The sequence below is a fragment of the Candida pseudojiufengensis genome (assembly GCF_024610245.1).
Source record: "Candida pseudojiufengensis strain CBS 10847 chromosome Unknown scaffold7, whole genome shotgun sequence".
In the NCBI taxonomy this organism is placed as follows: domain Eukaryota; kingdom Fungi; phylum Ascomycota; class Pichiomycetes; order Serinales; family Debaryomycetaceae; genus Lodderomyces; species Lodderomyces pseudojiufengensis.
This window is the reverse complement of record NW_026261527.1, coordinates 664,569-685,124: the sequence shown is the minus strand read 5'-3', so window position 1 is coordinate 685,124 and position 20,556 is coordinate 664,569. Positions and strand designations below refer to the sequence as shown.

Genomic DNA, 20,556 nt, shown 5'->3' with positions numbered 1-20,556 from the left:
GATTCTTGTTCGTAATCTTCCTTTGAAATTACATATAAGCTGATCCATTCTTCTTTATCTATTTTTTGATTTGGTCCTTTAGCATTCATTCATTCATTCATTCATGTTTGGTCATGTAAATGTATCTCATTCAACCTAAACAATGGTCTATGATCATGGTGGAAAGAATTATAAATTGAGCTAAAATCTTTTGTTGAATCTTGGTTGTAAAATAATAAATCTTAGAAAAACCAGATATTGTGATACAAAATCTACGATCAACAAATTACGTCGTAAAGTAAAGATTTGTAACATTTTTCGTATTCTTGAGAAAATTCATGTTGTTTTAAATCAAGGAGTTTCATTCTCTCTGGAAGTTGTTCGCCCCAAGATAACTCATGGAAGTATAGAGTTGTTGGGGTTTTCTTTTTGGTTAGCTTCCCTCTCAAAATAACTTATACAAAGAACTCTACATTTTTTATTATTATTATTATTATATATTAATTAATTATTAAGATTAAGATTACGTTAAGTTATCATTAAATAGTAAGTAAGCCGATTTAAATAATTCAGCAAGTTAAAAATTTCCCCTATGAACAAAAAAAAAATTATTATTAAGTATTAGTATTAAATCAAAGTGTATGAAAAATCATTAAATTCATTTATTTGTATGGAAGGCTCTAATTGTAAAGAACCAATATTAATGTTGGTGTTATATCCCAGTTTTTGATTTATCTCCTGATTTATCATTTATATAATTTATTGGAGAAGCTAAATCTTCTAATGATGTACTTTTAGAAGAACCAACATAATTTTCATCTTCAAAAACTGATCCAGTACCTGAATCAACATCATCATTTTCTGATATTAAAGGTACAAAACTTTTAGAAGTTTGACGAGATCTTGAAAAATTTCCCATCTCAAAATTATCATGTTGATCAAATGATAATGGATCTTGAATTTGATATTGTTGAGGTTGTTGATATATTATAGATTTATATTTTAAATTTTCTTCTTCTTCATTATCATTATAAATTGTTTCATCAATATTTATATTATAATAATTTAATTCCGTGTAAGACCAACGACAAAATCCTTTAATTTTTGGTAAATATTTATATTTTGTAAATTCAAATACTAATAATGATAATACTGCACCACCAGTTAAATCAATAAAATAATGATGAGTTAAATACATTGTACTCCACCATAACCAACTTGCATAAAATACAAATAAAGGTTTTAATTTTGGAAATAACCAACACATAAATAAAACTTCCATTATACAACAACCAGAATGTAATGAAGGAAATGCACCAAATATAACAGGAGAATTTGAAAATCCTGTGGTATACATATCAAATCCTAATAATTCATCTATTCTACCTAATCCACCAGGTGAACCATGCATTGTATAATTAGCTGGTTGTAAACCATATAAATTTTTATACCATGGAGGAGCAGCAGGAAATAACATTTGAATTATTACACCAAATAAATTCATATAACCAAATGCAAAACCATAAGATCTTAAAGAAGTTGGAGGACCAAATAAAAATATTAAAGCAGCAACAACAAATGGAGCACCAAAATGAAATAATCCATAAGGTAACCAAGCTAATATATCTAATGCTCTATTAGTAATACTTGCTAAAACATTTGATAAATTATCACCATATAATATAGTTTCCATTGCTGGTAAGAATTTTACTGAAATAGCAGGTTTCCAACTATGAGGAATTTTAGCACAAGTAAAATAAAATGCTAACCATGTTAATATTGGTAATGCAGGTAAAAAAAATTGTGATGTTATTGGAATTAAAAATAAAAATGAAAATGCTATAATAATTGGTAATTTATATAAAATTGAAGCTGGAAATATTATAAATACAAATAAAAGAATTGAACAAAGAAATGTATAATGAAAAATTTCACCTTTTGACCAATTATGATGTCTTAGTTGATGTAATGTAGTTCTTATATTTGTATCAGTATTTAAATCAGATAAATTTGAAGTTGGAGTTTTTTCCAGTAGAAAATAACGATGAAATAATTGATATGGTTTATTTAGTATTGAAGTTGATGATCGGTTGTAATTACGAGACATCGTTGTGAAATTTGGGAATATATTGGTGTATATGTATTTGTGTGTGAGTATTTGAGTATTTGTGTGTTTGTGTGCTGTTCAGTTGTTTGTGTGTTTATGATTTGTTGATACTTTGTTAATGGACGTTAATTAAAAACTTATTATGGAGATGATGATGAATTTTGGTTGTCGTCTGATGAAAAAAATATTTAATACTAAATAAAAATGTGAAGTTTTAACGGCGATTTCTGGTTTTGGCGGGGTTTCAATAAAAAGTATATGCGATCCTTGAAGTTGTTGATGTTAATGATGATGTACTTATGGAAATCAAACAAGTGTTTAACTAACTATATAATGTAAAAATGATCTATATGAAGTTGGAATCAAATTGGTTGTAAAATGAATTTAGTTATAAATGAAAATGTATAAATAACATTTCTCGATTTTACTAAATTTTTTAAGACATCATTTTATTGTAGAAAGAAAGAAATAGGAGAGAACAAGAGACATTTAAAAAAGAAACTTTTACAATTATTTTAACATAGTAAGAATTACCTATGCATCCATACTAATTGTCGTAGAAATAAAAAAAAAGCTAGTAATGTCGTATTGTCTAAACATATTTTTTAACAATAGAAGTCTGAATTCAATCATTTATGACAATCTCGGATCTAATTTAACAGTAATAGTTATCAATAGAGCAATAGCAATTTAATCATCAGTTTGAAGTAATAGATACAATAGAATTAAGTGGATTTACTTGAAAAAGAATCTGTATCAAAAATATCAATTAGATAAGAGAGTAGATAGCTTGAGTTGAAAAACAGACAATCCATGCATCTAATCAATAACTGAGTACTATCTCAAAATGAAAACTCAAATTATCCGGTATTACCTTAAAAAATACCGCATAAAATTTTGAATTTAGAGCAACACAATAATCGTATTACGCTATTTCATTTTTCTTCTCTTGCTGATTTAACTTGGTCTATTAAAACATTAGAACACTGCCTATCTTGGACCTGAAACTACGACAAATTATCTCCCCTATAAAAACGGGTCTTGTATTACAAAATCATTTATTCGGACTTGAATTTACTCACGGCTGAGTTTTGTTTAATCTTGAAGAAAGGTTCACAATTCTTGTTAAACTTATGTAAAACTTAAAGCACTAGCTAATATTCGTTCATTCAAAACAATCAATCAGTTAAACTCAGTATCCAATGAATATGAAAGCATAATTGACTGTTTAGCTTGGTTCAAACACTAATATTTCAAATGGTGCAAACAATGTCAGAAATAGCTAAATTAAGACACGACTAAGATCAGATCTTGATAATTTACAATCGTGTCCTACAACGTTGCAAAATTAGTTTTTGAGCTTACTATCTCTTTCAATCAACTCAATTGACCTTGTTTAAACTTCAATTTCACTATTTTTAAGCTCAAATTAGTTATAAAAACCTAAATTAAATCATAATGCCAGTTGAAGAATTAGAAGATAAAGTAATTTTAACAAATCCACAAGATTCATCATCAAAAGTAACAATATTAAAATATGGAGCAACAATAATAAGTTGGGAAAATAAAGCTGAAGAAAAATTATGGTTATCAAAAGCTGCAAAATTAGATGGTTCAAAACCTGTTAGAGGTGGGATTCCATTAGTTTTTCCCATTTTTGGTAAACAAAAAAATCCAGAACATCCTACTTCAAAATTACCACAACATGGATTTGCAAGAAATAATGAATGGGAATTTTTAGGACAAACTAATGAATCACCAGTAACTGTTCAATTTGGATTAGGACCTGAAAATTTATCTGAAGAAACTAGATCATTATGGCCATTTAATTTTACTTTAATTTATACTATTTCATTAAAAGAAGATAAATTAACCACCAAAATAGAAGTTGAAAATTCTGGCAGAAAGGAATTTGAATTTAATTGGTTATTTCATACATATTATAAAATTCAAGATATAACTGATATTTTAGTATCAAATCTTATAGATCAAAATTGTTATGATCAATTAATTGGAGAATCATATATTGAAAAAGCTCCAGCTATATCATTTCATGAAGAATTTGATAGAATTTATAAAAATATTAACCTGTCAAAAATTATTCAAATTATTGATAAAGGTAAAGTATTATATAATTTAAAAAGAAATAATTTACCTGATTCTGTTGTTTGGAATCCATGGATTAAAAAATCGGAGGGAATGAATGATTTTGAACCTAAATCAGGTTATGAAAATATGATTTGTGTTGAACCTGGTCATGTTAATTCTATGGTTTTATTACCACCTGGTGAAAAATGGTTTGGTGAACAAGAAATTTCAATTGGTGGAGAAATTAAAGTTCAATCGAATATATATTAGAAAATTCATTTATTTATAAACTCTAGAATAAACGATAATTATATACTTTATTGGAATAAACAATTTAAGTTCATATATTTGGGGTATCAATATATTTTATAAAATCTCTACTTAAATTTACACAATTCTACTCGAATAACCACCTTTTATAGCCCTCTTTTATAGCCCATACTCAAACTAAAGAACGTCTAGATTCAACATTTTATTAATCAAAATCAATCATATCTTTCTTTAAATCTTTCAAATTTATTTAAAGATTTTTGAGAAGATGAAATAGTTGGTTTATTATATAATGAAAAAGGTTGAGGAATAGTTATAGATTTTGATTTAATTAAATTTGATTGTTTAGAACCTAAGTTCGCACCATTGTTGATGTTGTATTTTGTTGAATTTGTTAAAACATTCTTAAATGATGATAATGATTTTGATGGACTTATTTTTGATAAATTTGGTTGTGAGTTTTTAGGAGGTTGTGATTGAATTTTGTTATATGATGTTGGTGGTTTCATTACATGTTGTGCTGCTAAAGTAGCTGTGTTTTTCTGCAAAAGTGGTTGTTGTTGCTGTTGTTGTTTTGACTGTTCGTGAGATTGGTGTGACTGTTCATGAGGTAAATGTCCATTAATATTTGACAGAGTTTGAACTCTTTGGTTAGTATGAAATTGAGGTATTGATGGTTTTCTTTGTAATTGTGGAATCAGTGTCTTTTTTTGTAATTGAGGTATCAGTGAATTTTTTTGTAATTGAGGTATTGAATTTTTTTTGTTCAACATCAGAGATTGAGTTCTTGTTATTTGTGGAATTTTAGATTGTATTGGTTGATGTTGTTGGAAATTGTTAGTCTGAGAACTGATTGACGGTTCATTGTTTTTAATTGGTGATGATACTAAATCCATATTAGAGTTTGATGGTTCAATCCTAGATGGAGCAATAACACCAGCTAATTCTAATGAACTTGCTCTTTTCTTCAAAGTTGGTAATTTTTGAGGTTGTTGTGAGGTATTATTATTATGTCTTTCAAATAATTGATGTTCCAGCATTTCCTTATTTGGAGATCCAGTCTCAGTAGTTTGTCTAGTTAAAATTGAATTTAAATTCATTACTTTTTTACTTGGTGATATTTTTCTAATTGGTGATATTTTACGAATGTTATCATCTCTTTCTTTAATTGATGATTTATTAGATTCAGTTAATATTGGTATTGACATAATTTCATTATTTCCATTAAGAGTTCTTCTTCTTTTACTTGCTGTTTCGATCATTTCATCTTTTTGTGGAGAAGGAGTTTTTAATTTTAGTTGTTGTTGTTGTTGTTGATGGACAGAATAATGATTTTGTATAGATTCTAATTTATTAAATTTCATGGTATGTACTCCACTATATCTTTTATTCCTTCTTGATGTAACTGAATCTTCTTTTATTGGTGATGAAGATAATGTTGATATTTTTTTGGTACGATTATTTAATTCTGATAAAACATTATTCGATAATTTATTTGAATAACCTCTATTATTTAGTAATTGTTGTTGATTAAAATTCAATGATGGTGGTGAAGTAAAGTCTATGTTATTGGGATATATATTTCCTTGATGTGTTTGACTTTGATTTAAATGACCATTAAAATCATTTTGATGAAAATTTCTATTATTTTGATAATTTTGATTATAATTATTAGTTGGTGAAGAATTAAGATTTAAATTCCTTATTTCTTTAATTGGAGTATTTAATGAAACATGATGATTTGGAAAAGTTTCAGCCATTTGTATTTTGTTTCAATCAGTAGCAAAATATGATTTCACTCTCTATGCCTGATGATGATGATATAAGAAATTATGTCTCAAATCCCTTTAATGTTTTACTTCGTGAATTAAATTTATCACGATTTGATACGAAGTGATTCAATAACCCAAAATGGTCATTTTGTAAATAATAGACTTAGATTGTGCTACCAAATAATTGGCATTTTCTCATCAGACGAACCCAATTTTGTGTGTCTATTTAAGAAATGAGCTACCACCTGCTCTCGTGAGATTTAACGATCGTTGAATTCAATTCCCCGATTTTAATGTTAATACTTCTTTCTAATCAATTACAATTTACTTCATTCAGAAATGTCTATCTTTATCAATATTATCATTAATATATATGTAATATCAACGATAGGTATGGAGACCGATATCGGCAAAAGAAACATATTATCGTATTTCAATTATAATACTTACAATACTTTACCATAGAAGCTTTAATGGATTGTTGCACAAGTTTTTTATTACTTTTTTAGATTACTTATATCTGATTTCTTAGATTTTCTATTACATTTACTGTTAAAAGTGAATCTGAAAGATCTGATATAAGTGAAAAGAAATTGTTGAAAAAATTCACAAAGCTTTCATGACAAGACATAATGAAACGAATTACCAAACAAAATCAGAAAACTTTTCTTTCCAATTTATTCTGGGAAAGTCAGCTATTTTGAATGTTTTAATTTGGTTTTGGTTGAGTAGGATTGTCTTGGATATTGTTAAGATGTCCAATTCAATAGAATCTTGGCTCGTTATTGGGTTATGGATAAAATAATTGAATTATGGCTATAAAAGCTGATTTCACCAAGATAAATTGGAAAAGAAAGTCTTCTAATTTTGAAAACTTACATACTAAAAGTTATATAGTATTAGTTGTATATAATATTATATAAATTTTTTAGTGTATCTATTGAATTAGGAAAAAAATAATACATTATATAAAATTCATCTACTAAAACTATTTACCAAATAGTTACACTTATTAAAATCAGCTAATTAAAAGATTCAATGGGAATTAAAAAATCCTGAGGCCGGAGATACTATGTATAATGGCATGACGAATTCGGGAGAAGTTGCTGCATTATTTGAAGGCATTGATCGAAATTATCCTATCTTTAGATCCATGAAAATGAAGTTCTTGAAATCATCAAAAGCAGAACATTTTGGAGAATCTATCTCAAATAAACAAAGTCGAGAGAGATTAGAAGTTTAATCGAGGACACAGCTGAAGGGACAAAAGAAACAAGGGATGAATCTATTTTTGTTGAATCAAACTTTCACTGGTCAAGGTCAAATTGTTCAAGGATTAAATGCTAATATAAATGAAATAGGTGAAATCTTAGGTAAAATGGGTTCAGAAAATGCAAATAAATCATCTTTTCACTGATTTAGGAGAAGCGGTTGCTACATATGAAATTAAAATCGAAAAGGTATTAAAGTATATTTCCAATATCTTCGAAAATTTTTATTTAAGTATAATTTCACGAGTTACAATTTTGCAAATTTCACAAATTATTGGATTGATGTACGAGATCAATTAATGAGAATCTTTAAAATATAGAGATATAGTGGTACACAAAGAATTAGAGTATAGTAAGTGTAATTATAAAATTACCTTCGGGCCGTTCTGTTCCTGACGTAATTCAAGCAGATACTGAAACAGAGTCAACAAGAATTTAATTCGACCAATCAATTAATGCAATAAATTTCAAAAAACCAATCAATGTATGAATTAAAAACGGTATTTGAAATTCAACCAAATTGTGAAGGTCCTAATATATATTATAGTTGCTAATTTGGAAGAGCAGGAATGCATTTTTCCTTGATAAGTCAGGAAGATATCATAAAACAAATTAGTAAAAGACAGGATTAAAATCAGCTTTGATAAAAAAATAAGAAAAAGCAGGGCATGATATTAGTTGATACTTTCCATGACACACCTTGTAATTTGTATGCCAGCTTTTCCTAGATATCAATCACCATATATGGTCCTTCATAGTTTGATTGAGTTTTATATCCCTTTTTTAATCTTTCTTTATAAACTAATACACCTTTCGGAAATAGAGCCAGTTTGTCATAGGTTTGTTTGTAAGCATATTTCATGAATTTTCTTCTTAAAAGTTTTAAATAGAAAAAGCAAAATGATTTGGAGCAAAATTAAAAACTGAAGGTAAAGTATTATCCAATTTTATCGCTTTCGATATTACCATGTAGTATTTGTCAGTCCACTGATCATATTTTTAAGTTGATTGATTAAGCTTTTCTACCTTACCATTTGTATCTTGTGAATCTTTGGGGTTCTGATACTATAAATAATAATTTTGACTTATACCACCTTTCAATTATATAATCTTCGAGCTTTTCAAATATAACCGATTATTCAATGAAATTATGAATTATATAACAAGTTAGATAAACAACGGATGCTAGTAAGCAAATAAAAAGATTGCTGATAGGTTGCTTTTGTCTTCGAATGTTTTTATAAAAGTCATAAAACTTGTTCAGAACATTTAAAACACGTACGGAATTGTATTAGTCAATTAGATGCATAGTGACTATATTTATTTTAAAATGAATTACCACTCCTCCGATAACATTGTATAGTTCAACTGATAAACAACTGATGCAAATTTTTCCTTCCTAATTATGTTTGTAAAAGTTTTAATTTGGCTGCAAAAATTAGTGGGTGCAACCAATTCGAAAAAAAAAACATTATGTATTGAGGTACGGAAGTGTTTTTTCAAGCTTATGAGACAGTAACAAAACATAAGATGAATCATTAGACTATACGACTTTGTTGATTCATGTGCTTTCATTTGATCCTATTTTCATGCTTTATTAGAGTCTCAGCTTTAAAATTACTATTTTTCGATGGTTCGAATATTTGAAAACTTCAGCTTGATTTATGGAAATACTCTTAAGGTAATTTTGCGTTAAATTTTAAAACAAAAAAGTTAAAAACAGAAATTTACAAATGTATACACTTCAAACCATCGTTCAACAGTTTTTTTTTTAAATCTTAGCTCAGTAAATACAACACTATGATCATTCATTTATTCTCAAAATCATTGACATAATTATTAATTCGTTGGTTCGGTAGTAACTTGATTCAACATTCAAAAAAGGTATACCAACATCTCGTTATAAAAGCGCAAAAATTGATCTCGGAGTAAATTAATTGTATGCGCTGATCAGTAGAAAAAAAATTTAATATGTTGGTTTGTGACCAAAATTTTCATATTGAGAAGCAATTCCTAGTTGATCAAAAGTATCTAGGCTAAAGTTAAGATCAAACCTCTGTGAACAAGACCAATGGGAATTTTGTTATCAAAATAAATTTTCTTACATACAAAAATTGCCAATAAACTTTAAATATATCATATATTCTAATCTTAATATAGAATAAAAGTGGTGTCTCTCATTTCCGAGCTCAAAAACATATATTCTCATTGCCTATAAAGAAAGAACAGTATGACAATCTATTCAAACAGATCAATATCATGTGCTTATCAATCTTAATATTAGCACTGATTTATGCCGAAAGTATGGGTAGAATTAAAATGAATAATAACTACTTTACTTATTACTAGTACGTCCATACCTTGCATATATATTTACAGAAGAAAAAAAATAAAAAATACTCCGATGTATATTGCCCCACATTTACACCCGTTACGATAAGATAAGAAGCATTATTGCATTAAATCTAATACAGTGTAAATCTAATATCTAATATCGAAATCGAAATGATTAAAAATAAAAAGAAATTTATTAACACGTCTCGATATTGGTCTCTTTTGAAAGACTTAATGTTTGAAGCCTTCAAGGAGAGACGAAAGGTGTAGTACTTGCATTTTAACTTCTATCATCTACTTCGATCTAGTAAACCATTCATCATTTATTTCTTCTTTCTTTATTTTCTTCATTATTTTTACTTGACTCTTCTCCAAGCTTGATTTTATTTATGTTTTGAATTTTCGATTATTTTCATATAAATTTTTCTCTTTCAAAAACTCCATAAAATTAAATTTGAAACAATACAAGAACAATAGGGTACAGGGATTAAGAAAGAAGTTTATTAGTTATTAAAATCTTTTTTTATGCAATATTTGGACTTAAGCTCTTCTTACATTATAGTTAAACGTAAAGTATATTTACTTAAATAGGCTTTTAGGTAAATTTAAATTTTTCTTTCACTCGAGACAAAACAATACACAAATTTATTTGAAACACTTTTCAACTTTCTCTCATTCTCGTTTATTGACTCCGAGGTGCAAACAAATTAAAAAATTTATTTCGGAGTCGTTAAATGGAAATGTCAAAATTATTTACAAAAAAAATAATAAACTGTAGTTTAAAACGTTCATAAGTTTAAAATTTTAATTTTTTATACTTCATTAAGAAACTTTGCTTATCTAGAAAATTGTTTTAAATTCATGTGAATACATTTGATTCATCCTCATTTTTGGACATATGGGTACTGAGATTGGATGTGTTGAAGAATTCGATTTCATAAAGATCACCAATGAAAGCTTAATACAGCCTCACTTAAAAATATACACGTAAAAATCAGTACTAAAATAAAGTCACTCACATTTCCTTCTCACTTAACCGTAGTTATGGTTATGAAGAACGCTGATGAGGTTGAATAGTTTTAAAATTTTGAAAAGTCCATACATCGGACTGATGGAGTCAGAACAAAAGTCACACAAAATCCAAATCTTAGATTTCGAATAAAAAAAAGATTTCGGAGTTTTTTTTAAACAGAGAAAAAAAAAAAAAATTTAACTTTATACTTCACAAAATTTATTTCCTAAAATAAATAAAATGAAAACCAGTTGTGATAAAGATAATAGTTGTAGTATAGGGTGTATTGATTATTGATTGTGCTCCTTTTCCTTGACACCTCGAATCCTCTTCTAACATCCTAACTCCTATGTGTTTTGACCTATTCCATTCTTCACTTCCTCTTATCAAATGATGGGATGGTTTTGAATTAGATAATTTGATTACAACTAAAGTTCTAAAGCGTAGCTAGAGTTTTAGTCATATATATTAAGATATAGGAATTAATCATTATTGGTTCACCACAAGTTTATAAGAGCGCGTGAAAAAAATGTAGAATAAGTTAAGCATTAGCCTCTTTCCCATTTCATTCACCTCTAATCAATCAATTAGTAGCTCGGTTCATTTGAATATTGTTCTTAAGTCAGTTTCCTTAGTCTAGTTAAATTTAAACTTTTGCATTTACGGAGAAGCTTATTCCTTTATAAATAAAGATGATTCATATTCCGATTTATTCCTATTATCATATGGTAGTCTACCTCATAGTAAGTATAAAAAAAAACGCTTTACCTAAACTCCATTAAGGGGTGTTAGTATCAATAATAGTAGGAAATATAAAAATTTAAAACATCATACAGATTGGCAAATAGATTAATCATAATACCGAGGAGTAGTCTTCCGATCTTCATTGAAATCAATACGAATCATTCATCAAACTACCCACTCGAAAACAAATTAGTCGATTTAAAACAGAATCTATCTGGATGTACTTAGCGCTAACTTTTAAATTTAACGTATACTCCAAATAGAGGGGAATTTTTGTTGCTTTCTTTACTTTACTTTAATATACGTTCTACAAAGGTAGTACGAGAACTATAATAGTACTCCGAATACTACTAATATACAGGAAAACACTAATTAAAATGAGTCGAACTGAGCGAAGGAAAAATAAAAACTCCCCTCAATTTTAATCACAAGCTTAAGTATTTACACTTTGTTACACAAAATTAGTTTTTTTTTTTTGCAACAACTTTTTTTTTTTTTTTTTTATTTTTTATTTGTAAAATCCGAGTTAATATAAAGATTTAAATTTATAAATATCAAACCAAATAACCAACTTATTTTAACTGTACTTTTTGGCAACCAACCAGATTAACATTAAAATCAATTACTTCAAGAAACATCTAAGAAGTTGTTTCATTTGCATTAAAACAAAATACCAGGGGAGAATAAAAAGTTAAAAAGTCTTTTATTTACAAGTTTCATTTCAATTAATTATTATTAAACATACATTTTTCAATTCTTTTACAACCAAATTTTCAATTTAAATAACTAATTCAAATTCAAAATGTCAGATTTAATTTCATATTCAATTATGAGATCACCTTCTTCATCATCAACTACAAACAATTCATCAAATTCTTCAAGTACATTAAATACTCCAAATTTATCACACAAAAATATACTACCTTCATTAAATTTATCACCAAATTCAAATCAACAAATTCCTTCAATATCTCAATTAACTTCATATTGTAATGGTATTAATAGTGGTAATGATCAATCTAATTTAAAATTACCACCAATTAATATGGTAGGAACCACTAGCAACACAAATTATACTTCAAGACCAATAATGTATCATCAACCTTCATTATCTTCAAGTTCAATATCTTCAATTACCCCTCAATTTTCAAATAATCAAATTTTACAACCATCTTTACAACAACCATTACAACAACAACAACAACAACAACAACAACTACAACAACAACCACAGGAAGAGACAATTAGAGATTGTCATGGATTAGGTTTATTGAGCAGTGCAATAATACTAGATCAACAACAACAATTACAACAATCACAACAACAATTTTTTTACAACCATCAAAATCAAACATATTTACAAAATCCTCATTCAACAAATATAAGATCATCATCAGTTCCATCTTTAATATCTAGTTCATCACCATCATCATCTTCTTGTTCATCATCTTCACCATCAACTCCAGAATTTATTCATTCATCACTTACTTATAAAAATATAAATATAAATATAAATACAACACCAAAATCTTCACAAATTTCGCAACAACCAATAATAATAAATAATCCTACATCTACAACCACTACCACTACCAATTCCAACTCATCAAGCTCAAAATCATCATCATCATCACCAAAAAGAAGACAGAGATTAGGACCATCATGTGATTCATGTCGTACAAGAAAAGTAAAATGTAACGCAGAAATTCAAATTTTATCAATATCAACATTTGAAGAACTTATATCAGAATTTAATCTAAACAAGGATCAAATTGAAACCTTTCAAAACCAAAAAAAATTAAATTTAAGTGGTAATTATACATTATTACAAAATTCAAATGAAAAATTTATAAAATTTAAAAATTGTAATATGTGTAATTGTAAAAAAATAAATTGTTCATTTTCTAATGGTTTTACAAAAGAAGAAATTTTAAATAAGAAAAAAATTAAAAAGCAACAATTACAATTACAATTAAAACAACAACAACAAAAACAATCACATTTACAATCACAATTGCAGGAGTCAATTAAATCTAAAAAGATTATGTGTTGATAAAATTTCAATTGCAAAAAATACGGGATAGGAATAGGTTTTTGGTACATCTTTGTTTTTTCATTCAATTCTTTTTTTAAAACCTTTGTATTAGGTAATTATTTAAATAGATATTACAAGTTAATAAAAAGTTTAAAACTGTCATTGTTTAAATTTCATTACTTTTCTATAACCTATTTACTCTTTTAATTTACATCCTATTGAAAATTATTTTCATTTTTCTAAAACATTAATATAATTTCTACGTACATTCCTCTTGGATTTTCTTGAACCACCACCACCACCAGCAGTTGATTCAGTCATTGATAATAAATCATCTAAATTTGCATTTGCTAAATTATTAAATTTTTTCTTTGGTGCAGTAGGTTTATTTCCTGTTGGAATTGGTAATGAATTTTGTGATTGTTGAGAAGAATCATTGTTTTCTTTCGTTGTATTTGATGAATTAGGTATTGTTTGTTTTGGTGGTAAATTAGATTTTAAAGGTGGAGGTGGTCCACTAGCACCATCACTACCACCATTTGTGTTATTATTCTCTATATTTTTTTTCTTTTTCATACTTGGAGGTGGTGGAGCAATTTTTCCTGCATTTAATTGTTCTTCAATTGGTTTTGTTTTATCTAACCATCTTTTATGTTTTTCATCATAATAAAATACATTTATTTTTTCACCTAATTTTGCTCTAATGGGTTTTGGTTTTCCATCATTTTTTGTTAACCAATTATTAAACCATCCATCTTTTTGTTGACCATTATTCTTTTGCTTTTTTTGAGCTTGAGCTTGTTTTTGTTTTTCAGCTTCTTCTTTCTCAGCTTCTTCTTTAGCCTTTCTAGTTTTTTCTTTTTTAATTAATTCTTCATCATCATCTTCATCTTCTTCTAAAATAGGTATATAATCTTTTACAGTATCATCTTGTACTTCATATTGTTGATACATTGCGCTTTGTTGAGACTGACTTAATCTTGATGAAAAAAATCCTCCTGTACCAACACCAATTGGTAAAGTTGAAGATAAATTTGGATTTGTTGTATTACCTCCATATACTGAATTTGCTCTTGTTGTATAATCTGGACTTCCAGGTATTGGAAAACCATCTAATCCATTTGAATTTGAATTCAGAGTTGATGGATTATAGATACCTCCTGCTTGTAAAGTTAATGGTTTTGGTTTTGGAGTTTGTAAAATATTTGTTGATTCAGCAACTATTATTGAAGATTCAGTTTCAAAACTATCATCTATATTTGGAATACTTTTTCTTGATTTTAAATGTTGTTGTTGTGGTTCTTGAGGTATATGAGATGGTGGAGGTTGATATTGATTTTGCGGTGGTTGAATTTTCGAACATTTTTGAGATTCTTCAACATTATTTTCATCTAATACATTAGATTCAGGTTCAGGTAATTTTTGATTTTGATCAATTGAAGGAGCATAATTAGATACAACACTTGGAGCATAACTATTGTTCGAAGGAGGAGGTCCATATTTATTGTTTGAAGTAGCAGTTAACCCTAAACTAGAATCATTATTTTCACCAATTGTTGGAGGTCCATATTTATTTCTTCTTGGTTTTGATTTTAAATTTGATGAAGGAGCATAAGGATTTGATCTAGCTGTTGGAGGAGCAGATTTTGTCTTTTTAATTGGTGGAGGCGGTGCTTGTGGAGCTGTAGGTTGTTTTTCCTCCAATTTCAAATCTTCTTTCTTTTCTTGTTGTTGTAATTTTTCTTGTGATGATGGTAATTGTAAACCTGGTTTTAATTCAGGAGATTCTTGAATTGTTTCAACTTGAGGAGTTATAACTGGTGCAACATTTGTTTGAAAATTCAGTATACTTTCACCAGATATAACACTTGATATTGAATTTTGTTGACCATGTCCTTGAATTGGTGGTTGAGCATTAGTTGGTGGTATCGATCCTATAGATGAAGTTGATATTGGACCTAATGGATTATTATATGGATAAGTTGTTTTTTGAGCTAATGGTGAATGAGGTTTTGTTTGATTATGTTGATAATGAGAGTGTTGCTGTTGTGGAGAAACTTGCTTCTGTTGTTGTTGTTGTTGTTGTAAGTTATGACTTTGTTGAAAAATTGAATTAGAATTATCAATTAAATTTGATTGTGATGAATTATTAGGAGCATAACGATCATTCAGTTGTTGATTTTGAAATGGTGAATTTTTTAAATTTGAAGGAGCATACTTATTAATTGAAGTTGATGAAAAATTTGAATCTAATCCAGGATGTTGTTGATTATATATATTATTTGATTGTATTTGTGTTTGATTAGAAGATCTTATTTTTTCAAATTGATCTGGTCCTCCTCTAATTGATGGTGATGTATAAGTATGTAAAGTACCTAAATCTAAAGTAGAAGCATTTCTTGAAACTGATGGACTAAATTTACTAAATACTCCATTTTCATTTGATTTTTGTTTAGTCTCTTCTCCACTACCTCCAACAATAAATTTATCAATTTGTCCCCAAACTTTATCTAAATTAACTTTACTCATTTTACTACCAAACCAACCACTTGAATCATTTGATCCTAATTCACTTAATCTCATTATAAGATTTTGAAATTCTTGTATTAATTGTTGTGTTATAAATGGTGATTTATTACCTAAAGATTTTAAATTTGAATTTATTGAATCAATATACTTTTGAGATTCATTAATTAATCCATAATCAGCTAATGTTGAAGCATGTTTTAATTTAATTGGTAATAAATGTGGGAATTGTATTGGCGTTGATGATGTATTATTTAAATTTAAAATATGTTCATAAATTTGTGTATACATTGAATGGTGACCTGATGATATAACTAAAAATCCTTGTTGACCAAATGGTAAACCTGATAAAATAAATGAAATTTCTCCACCAATTAGATTTTTATTATTTATCAAAAATTTACCAAATTCAATTAAAAATTCTTTTGTTTTGAGAGAACCACTTATAACAACTGATGATATAATTTCTTTCCAATGTAAATTAGCATAATCTCCTTCATTTGGAACATTAGTTAAATCTTGTATAACACTTTGTACATTCCCACCAATAACTTTTAATAAAATTGGCATAATATGTAATACTTTATTATTTGCTTTTGAAAAAGGGAAAGTGTTTCTTGCATATTCACTTGCAATTTTAGAAAAGCTTTCAGGACCACTAAAATTTGCTAATACTAAAGCTAAAGCCCAATCATTTTTTGATATTGAATATTCTAATGCTTTTGAAATATCACCTGCTTGAATTAATGCGAATACTGTATTTATACCTGAATTATCTAATTTATAACCATTTGTTGTACCTCCTGATATTGGTAAATCTTGAGCATTAAAATTAACATTTGGATTTAATATAAGACAAATTTGTTTTAAACAATCATTTGATTTTAAATCACCATCATTTTTAATAATTTCCATTAATATATTATTTAATAATAATTCATCTGTAAACCCATTTTTTAGCAAGTATTGAGATGAAATTTCAAACCAATTTAAAATTTCTTTCTTTTTCAGTTTACTTTTAGATAATGGACCAGGGAAATTTAAATAAATTTCTTGATCTTTACAAAATGTCTTTATTGGATCAATTGTTATTACTGGTTTACCATATGTTGAATTTGGTTTTAATAAAACAACTTTTTCAGATATACTCCAATTAAAAATTGGAAATTGTCTAAAATTTAATTCTTCAGGTTTAACAATTTTTGGAGTTGTTTTATATATATTTCCCTTTGCATTTGATATACCTCTTATTCTACCTGATGGTGGAACTATTGCATTTGATAAATGTGGAGGTTGTTGAGAATGTAAATTAGTCATTGCTGGTGAATTATTATTACTAGGAACAGTTGATAATGCTGGGGCATATGGATTTAATTCTTTACCTCCCTTACCACCTAATAAAGAACCAGCTCTTGAATGAGTTTTTGGTTGATTCAGTGGTGCATAAGGTCCTGCATTTGGAACGTAAGGACTATTATGTGATGGCAGATTTTTACCTAAATTTGTATTTATTGGATTTGAAATACGTCTATTGTTTGAAAGACCGGAATTTACAGGAGCTGATGCAATTGGAGGATTTGACGAAGGTGGAGCCATTCCAATAGGTTCTTGTGATGGTACAGCAGGTGTTGAATTACTTGTTGGTGGAAACATATATGAATTTGGAGCAGGTGCATAATTAGGTTGTGGATTAACATTTGGTTTGGCTATTCCGGTATGACCAACAATTGGTACATGTTGTTGAAAAATAGGTGATGTACCTTGTTTAGGTTTATATGGATTAACTGGAGGAGGTTTATTTGATTTTGGAGGAGCAGGCGGAGCTGTATTAATTGGTTGTTTTTGTTGTTGAACTGGTGACATTGGATGAAATTTGTTTACTGATTTCACTGGAGCTGGTTTTCTGACAGCTCTATTAGGTTTTGGTAACTCAACACCTGGTAATTCTTCAAAAAATGATTTTTTAGGTTGAACTTTCTTTTCCTGTGGTGGTTGTTCTTGATTAGATGAAGATTGTTTTTGAGGTGGTAAATTATTTGAAGGCGGTGGAGCAGCCAAAGAATTATCTTGAGATGTGCCACCCAATGTGCTTATTGTACTTTGAGAATTTCCAGCTGATGGTGCATATTTATTTGAGGTTGTATGTCTTGGAGCAGGTCTAACTTTATTAATTAATAACCCATCAGGAAAATCATAAGCATCATTTTTCTTTTTTGATTTTTCTAAATTTTGTACAAATTCTTGTTGACTGTTTTGTTTTTGATTTGTTGATGGTTTGATATAAGGATTAGTTGTTGTTGGTGTATAACTTTTATGCTCTTTTATTGGTTCTTGTTTAGGTAAAGGTTTTGACTCTATAGGTTCATCTAAAAATTCTTCATCTAATAATAAATCATCATCTAGACTTAAATCAAGTGCTGCTAATTTATCAATAGTTGAATCAACTTCATTTGATTCTTGCTTTTTCTGTCCTAATGCCTTGATAAAATCATCTTCATTATCTTTTGCAAATAAATCATCGAGTTTAGAATCTAAATCAATTGCTTGTTGATCTTCATCATTCTGTTCTTCCACATTTTCTTTTTGTTCTTCATCATTATTTGGTTTATCATTTTCATCCAATAATTGTTCCAACTCATCTTTCTCCAATTCTTTTGGCGTTGAACCATTAAATAAACTATCATTATCATTATTTTCTTCCTGTTCTTCTTCTTCATTCTCTATGCTATTTTGTTGATCTTCCCATTGAGGTAAAGGTTCATATTCTTTATTTTCAGGTACAGTCTGTTCTCCTAATTGTAAAATTTCAGATTGTTCAAAAGGGTTATTTTCATAATCAGATACTTGAAATTCATCATCATCATCATAATTATTGTTGTTGTTATTATTTTTATATTCATCATCATTTGGTCTATAAAAATCATCATCATTGGGTATAAATTCTTCATGTTCTGTAGTATCTATACTTTTACGTTGTACTTCATTTCCTTGAGGTATTGAAAGTTGATCAAAGAAAGATTCAGGATCATTTTGATCTCTTAAAAATTCTAAATTAGTTTCTTCTTGATTTTGAATATTTTGTGAATTTGAATCTTCTGGTTCTACATTATATTGGAATTCATTATTGTTCGATATTTCATTGTTTTCTTCTGGTTGTAAAAAATCTCCTCCATCTTCATTAAATATTTCATCAACAATTTGAGCTTCTTGATTTTCTTGATTTGATTCAGGATAATTTAATTCATTTATATTTAGATTTTGTTCATTATCATTATTATATGGAGTTATAGGATGATTTTGTTGAATTGATGTAAAAAAATCATCTTCTTGTGGATCATTATTTAAAATTTGATGATCATTTTCTTGATCTCCAAATATTTCATCAATTGGATCTTGTTTGAAATTTTGATCTAAATCATAATGATCAGACATAATGTCTTGAGTTTTATGTAAATGCAAATGAGTGTAGTAGAAGATAAGACCCCTATTTAGTTAGTTTAGGTCTAATAATAGATCTGTTAATTTGTTGCAACAATTACGTTACTATATTTGTTAAGTAATATAAAGTCAACTAACTTCACTCACTTAATAAAGTTAATACTAAGAAATTTGTTAGTGTACATTTGACAGAAAAAAATTAATCAAATGGAGTGTCGCTTTCCACATGTGTCCATAAAATATAGTCTAGGACATTAATAGAATTTTTTTATTTTAGATGTTCTACAATTTGAAGATAATCATTCCGTATTATTCATGTTCATTAAAATACGACGAATGAACGATCATAAACCAATTTTGAGATGATGACCTGAATTTGTGATATATCAAATACTAGATAAGATTTATTCCATCTGGATGTACAAAAAAGTGCAGGTCTGGTCAATGGGGTTCAACCAAGTTCTAGACATCACCCGGAGCCTTCCAATTGTGAACATTGCAATGACAAGCTACGAGTCTTAAAGTAGACTATCTCCAATTCAATTTGAATCTCTTTGTATCCATTGGTTGGCGGATAAATTAGAATTAAAACAATTTTTTAAATAAATTGAGTAGTTAATCTTTATTGTTCTTTTTTTTAAATTAAGGAGACAAAAAACACGTCTAGATCAAAATTGATAAAGGCTGGTGAGGATAGCAGTCTCTTGAAGTAGGATACAAATGTCCAAATAATCCAACTAGCTCTTAGCTAAACCATGTTTTCCACCTTAATTATGCTTTAAGAAGTAAAAATTTATGCTTTGACAGGTTTTAAAATCCACCACCTTTCAAATGCACCCCTATGTCAGACATCCCAAAACATCCGTACCACAGTACAATCCGTACCATCCTCCATACTTAAAAACATCCAAAAAATTCCGACGGAGGGGTCGATTTGAATTCACGTTTTTAAATCCATATCAATTCTTTACCCCAAAAGA

General features: G+C 27.9%; 5 protein-coding genes across 5 annotated transcripts; 2 read left to right on the top strand and 3 right to left on the bottom strand. All coding sequences in view use genetic code 12, as the record gives it.

Moving 5' to 3' along the window:
* Positions 1 to 691: 691 nt before the first annotated feature.
* On the bottom strand, positions 692 to 2,086 carry AUR1 (inositol phosphorylceramide synthase; the record flags this gene model as incomplete). Its single annotated transcript, XM_051756930.1, has 1 exon — positions 692 to 2,086. The coding sequence occupies one exon, from the start codon at positions 2,084 to 2,086 to the stop codon at positions 692 to 694; it is 1,395 nt and encodes a 464-aa protein (XP_051615254.1).
* Positions 2,087 to 3,544: 1,458 nt separating this feature from the next.
* On the top strand, positions 3,545 to 4,444 carry KGF55_002265 (glucose-6-phosphate 1-epimerase; the record flags this gene model as incomplete). Its single annotated transcript, XM_051756929.1, has 1 exon — positions 3,545 to 4,444. One exon carries the CDS (start codon positions 3,545 to 3,547, stop codon positions 4,442 to 4,444), a length of 900 nt encoding a protein of 299 aa, XP_051615253.1.
* Positions 4,445 to 4,659: 215 nt separating this feature from the next.
* KGF55_002264 (uncharacterized protein) lies at positions 4,660 to 6,204 on the bottom strand (the record flags this gene model as incomplete). Its single annotated transcript, XM_051756928.1, has 1 exon — positions 4,660 to 6,204. The coding sequence occupies one exon, from the start codon at positions 6,202 to 6,204 to the stop codon at positions 4,660 to 4,662; it is 1,545 nt and encodes a 514-aa protein (XP_051615252.1).
* Positions 6,205 to 12,379: 6,175 nt separating this feature from the next.
* Positions 12,380 to 13,630, top strand: SUT1 (Sut1p; the record flags this gene model as incomplete). Its single annotated transcript, XM_051756927.1, has 1 exon — positions 12,380 to 13,630. One exon carries the CDS (start codon positions 12,380 to 12,382, stop codon positions 13,628 to 13,630), a length of 1,251 nt encoding a protein of 416 aa, XP_051615251.1.
* A 213-nt stretch (positions 13,631 to 13,843) lies between these two features.
* KGF55_002262 (uncharacterized protein) lies at positions 13,844 to 19,570 on the bottom strand (the record flags this gene model as incomplete). The annotated part of the gene is made up of 1 exon (XM_051756926.1): positions 13,844 to 19,570. The coding sequence occupies one exon, from the start codon at positions 19,568 to 19,570 to the stop codon at positions 13,844 to 13,846; it is 5,727 nt and encodes a 1,908-aa protein (XP_051615250.1).
* Positions 19,571 to 20,556: the final 986 nt, after the last annotated feature.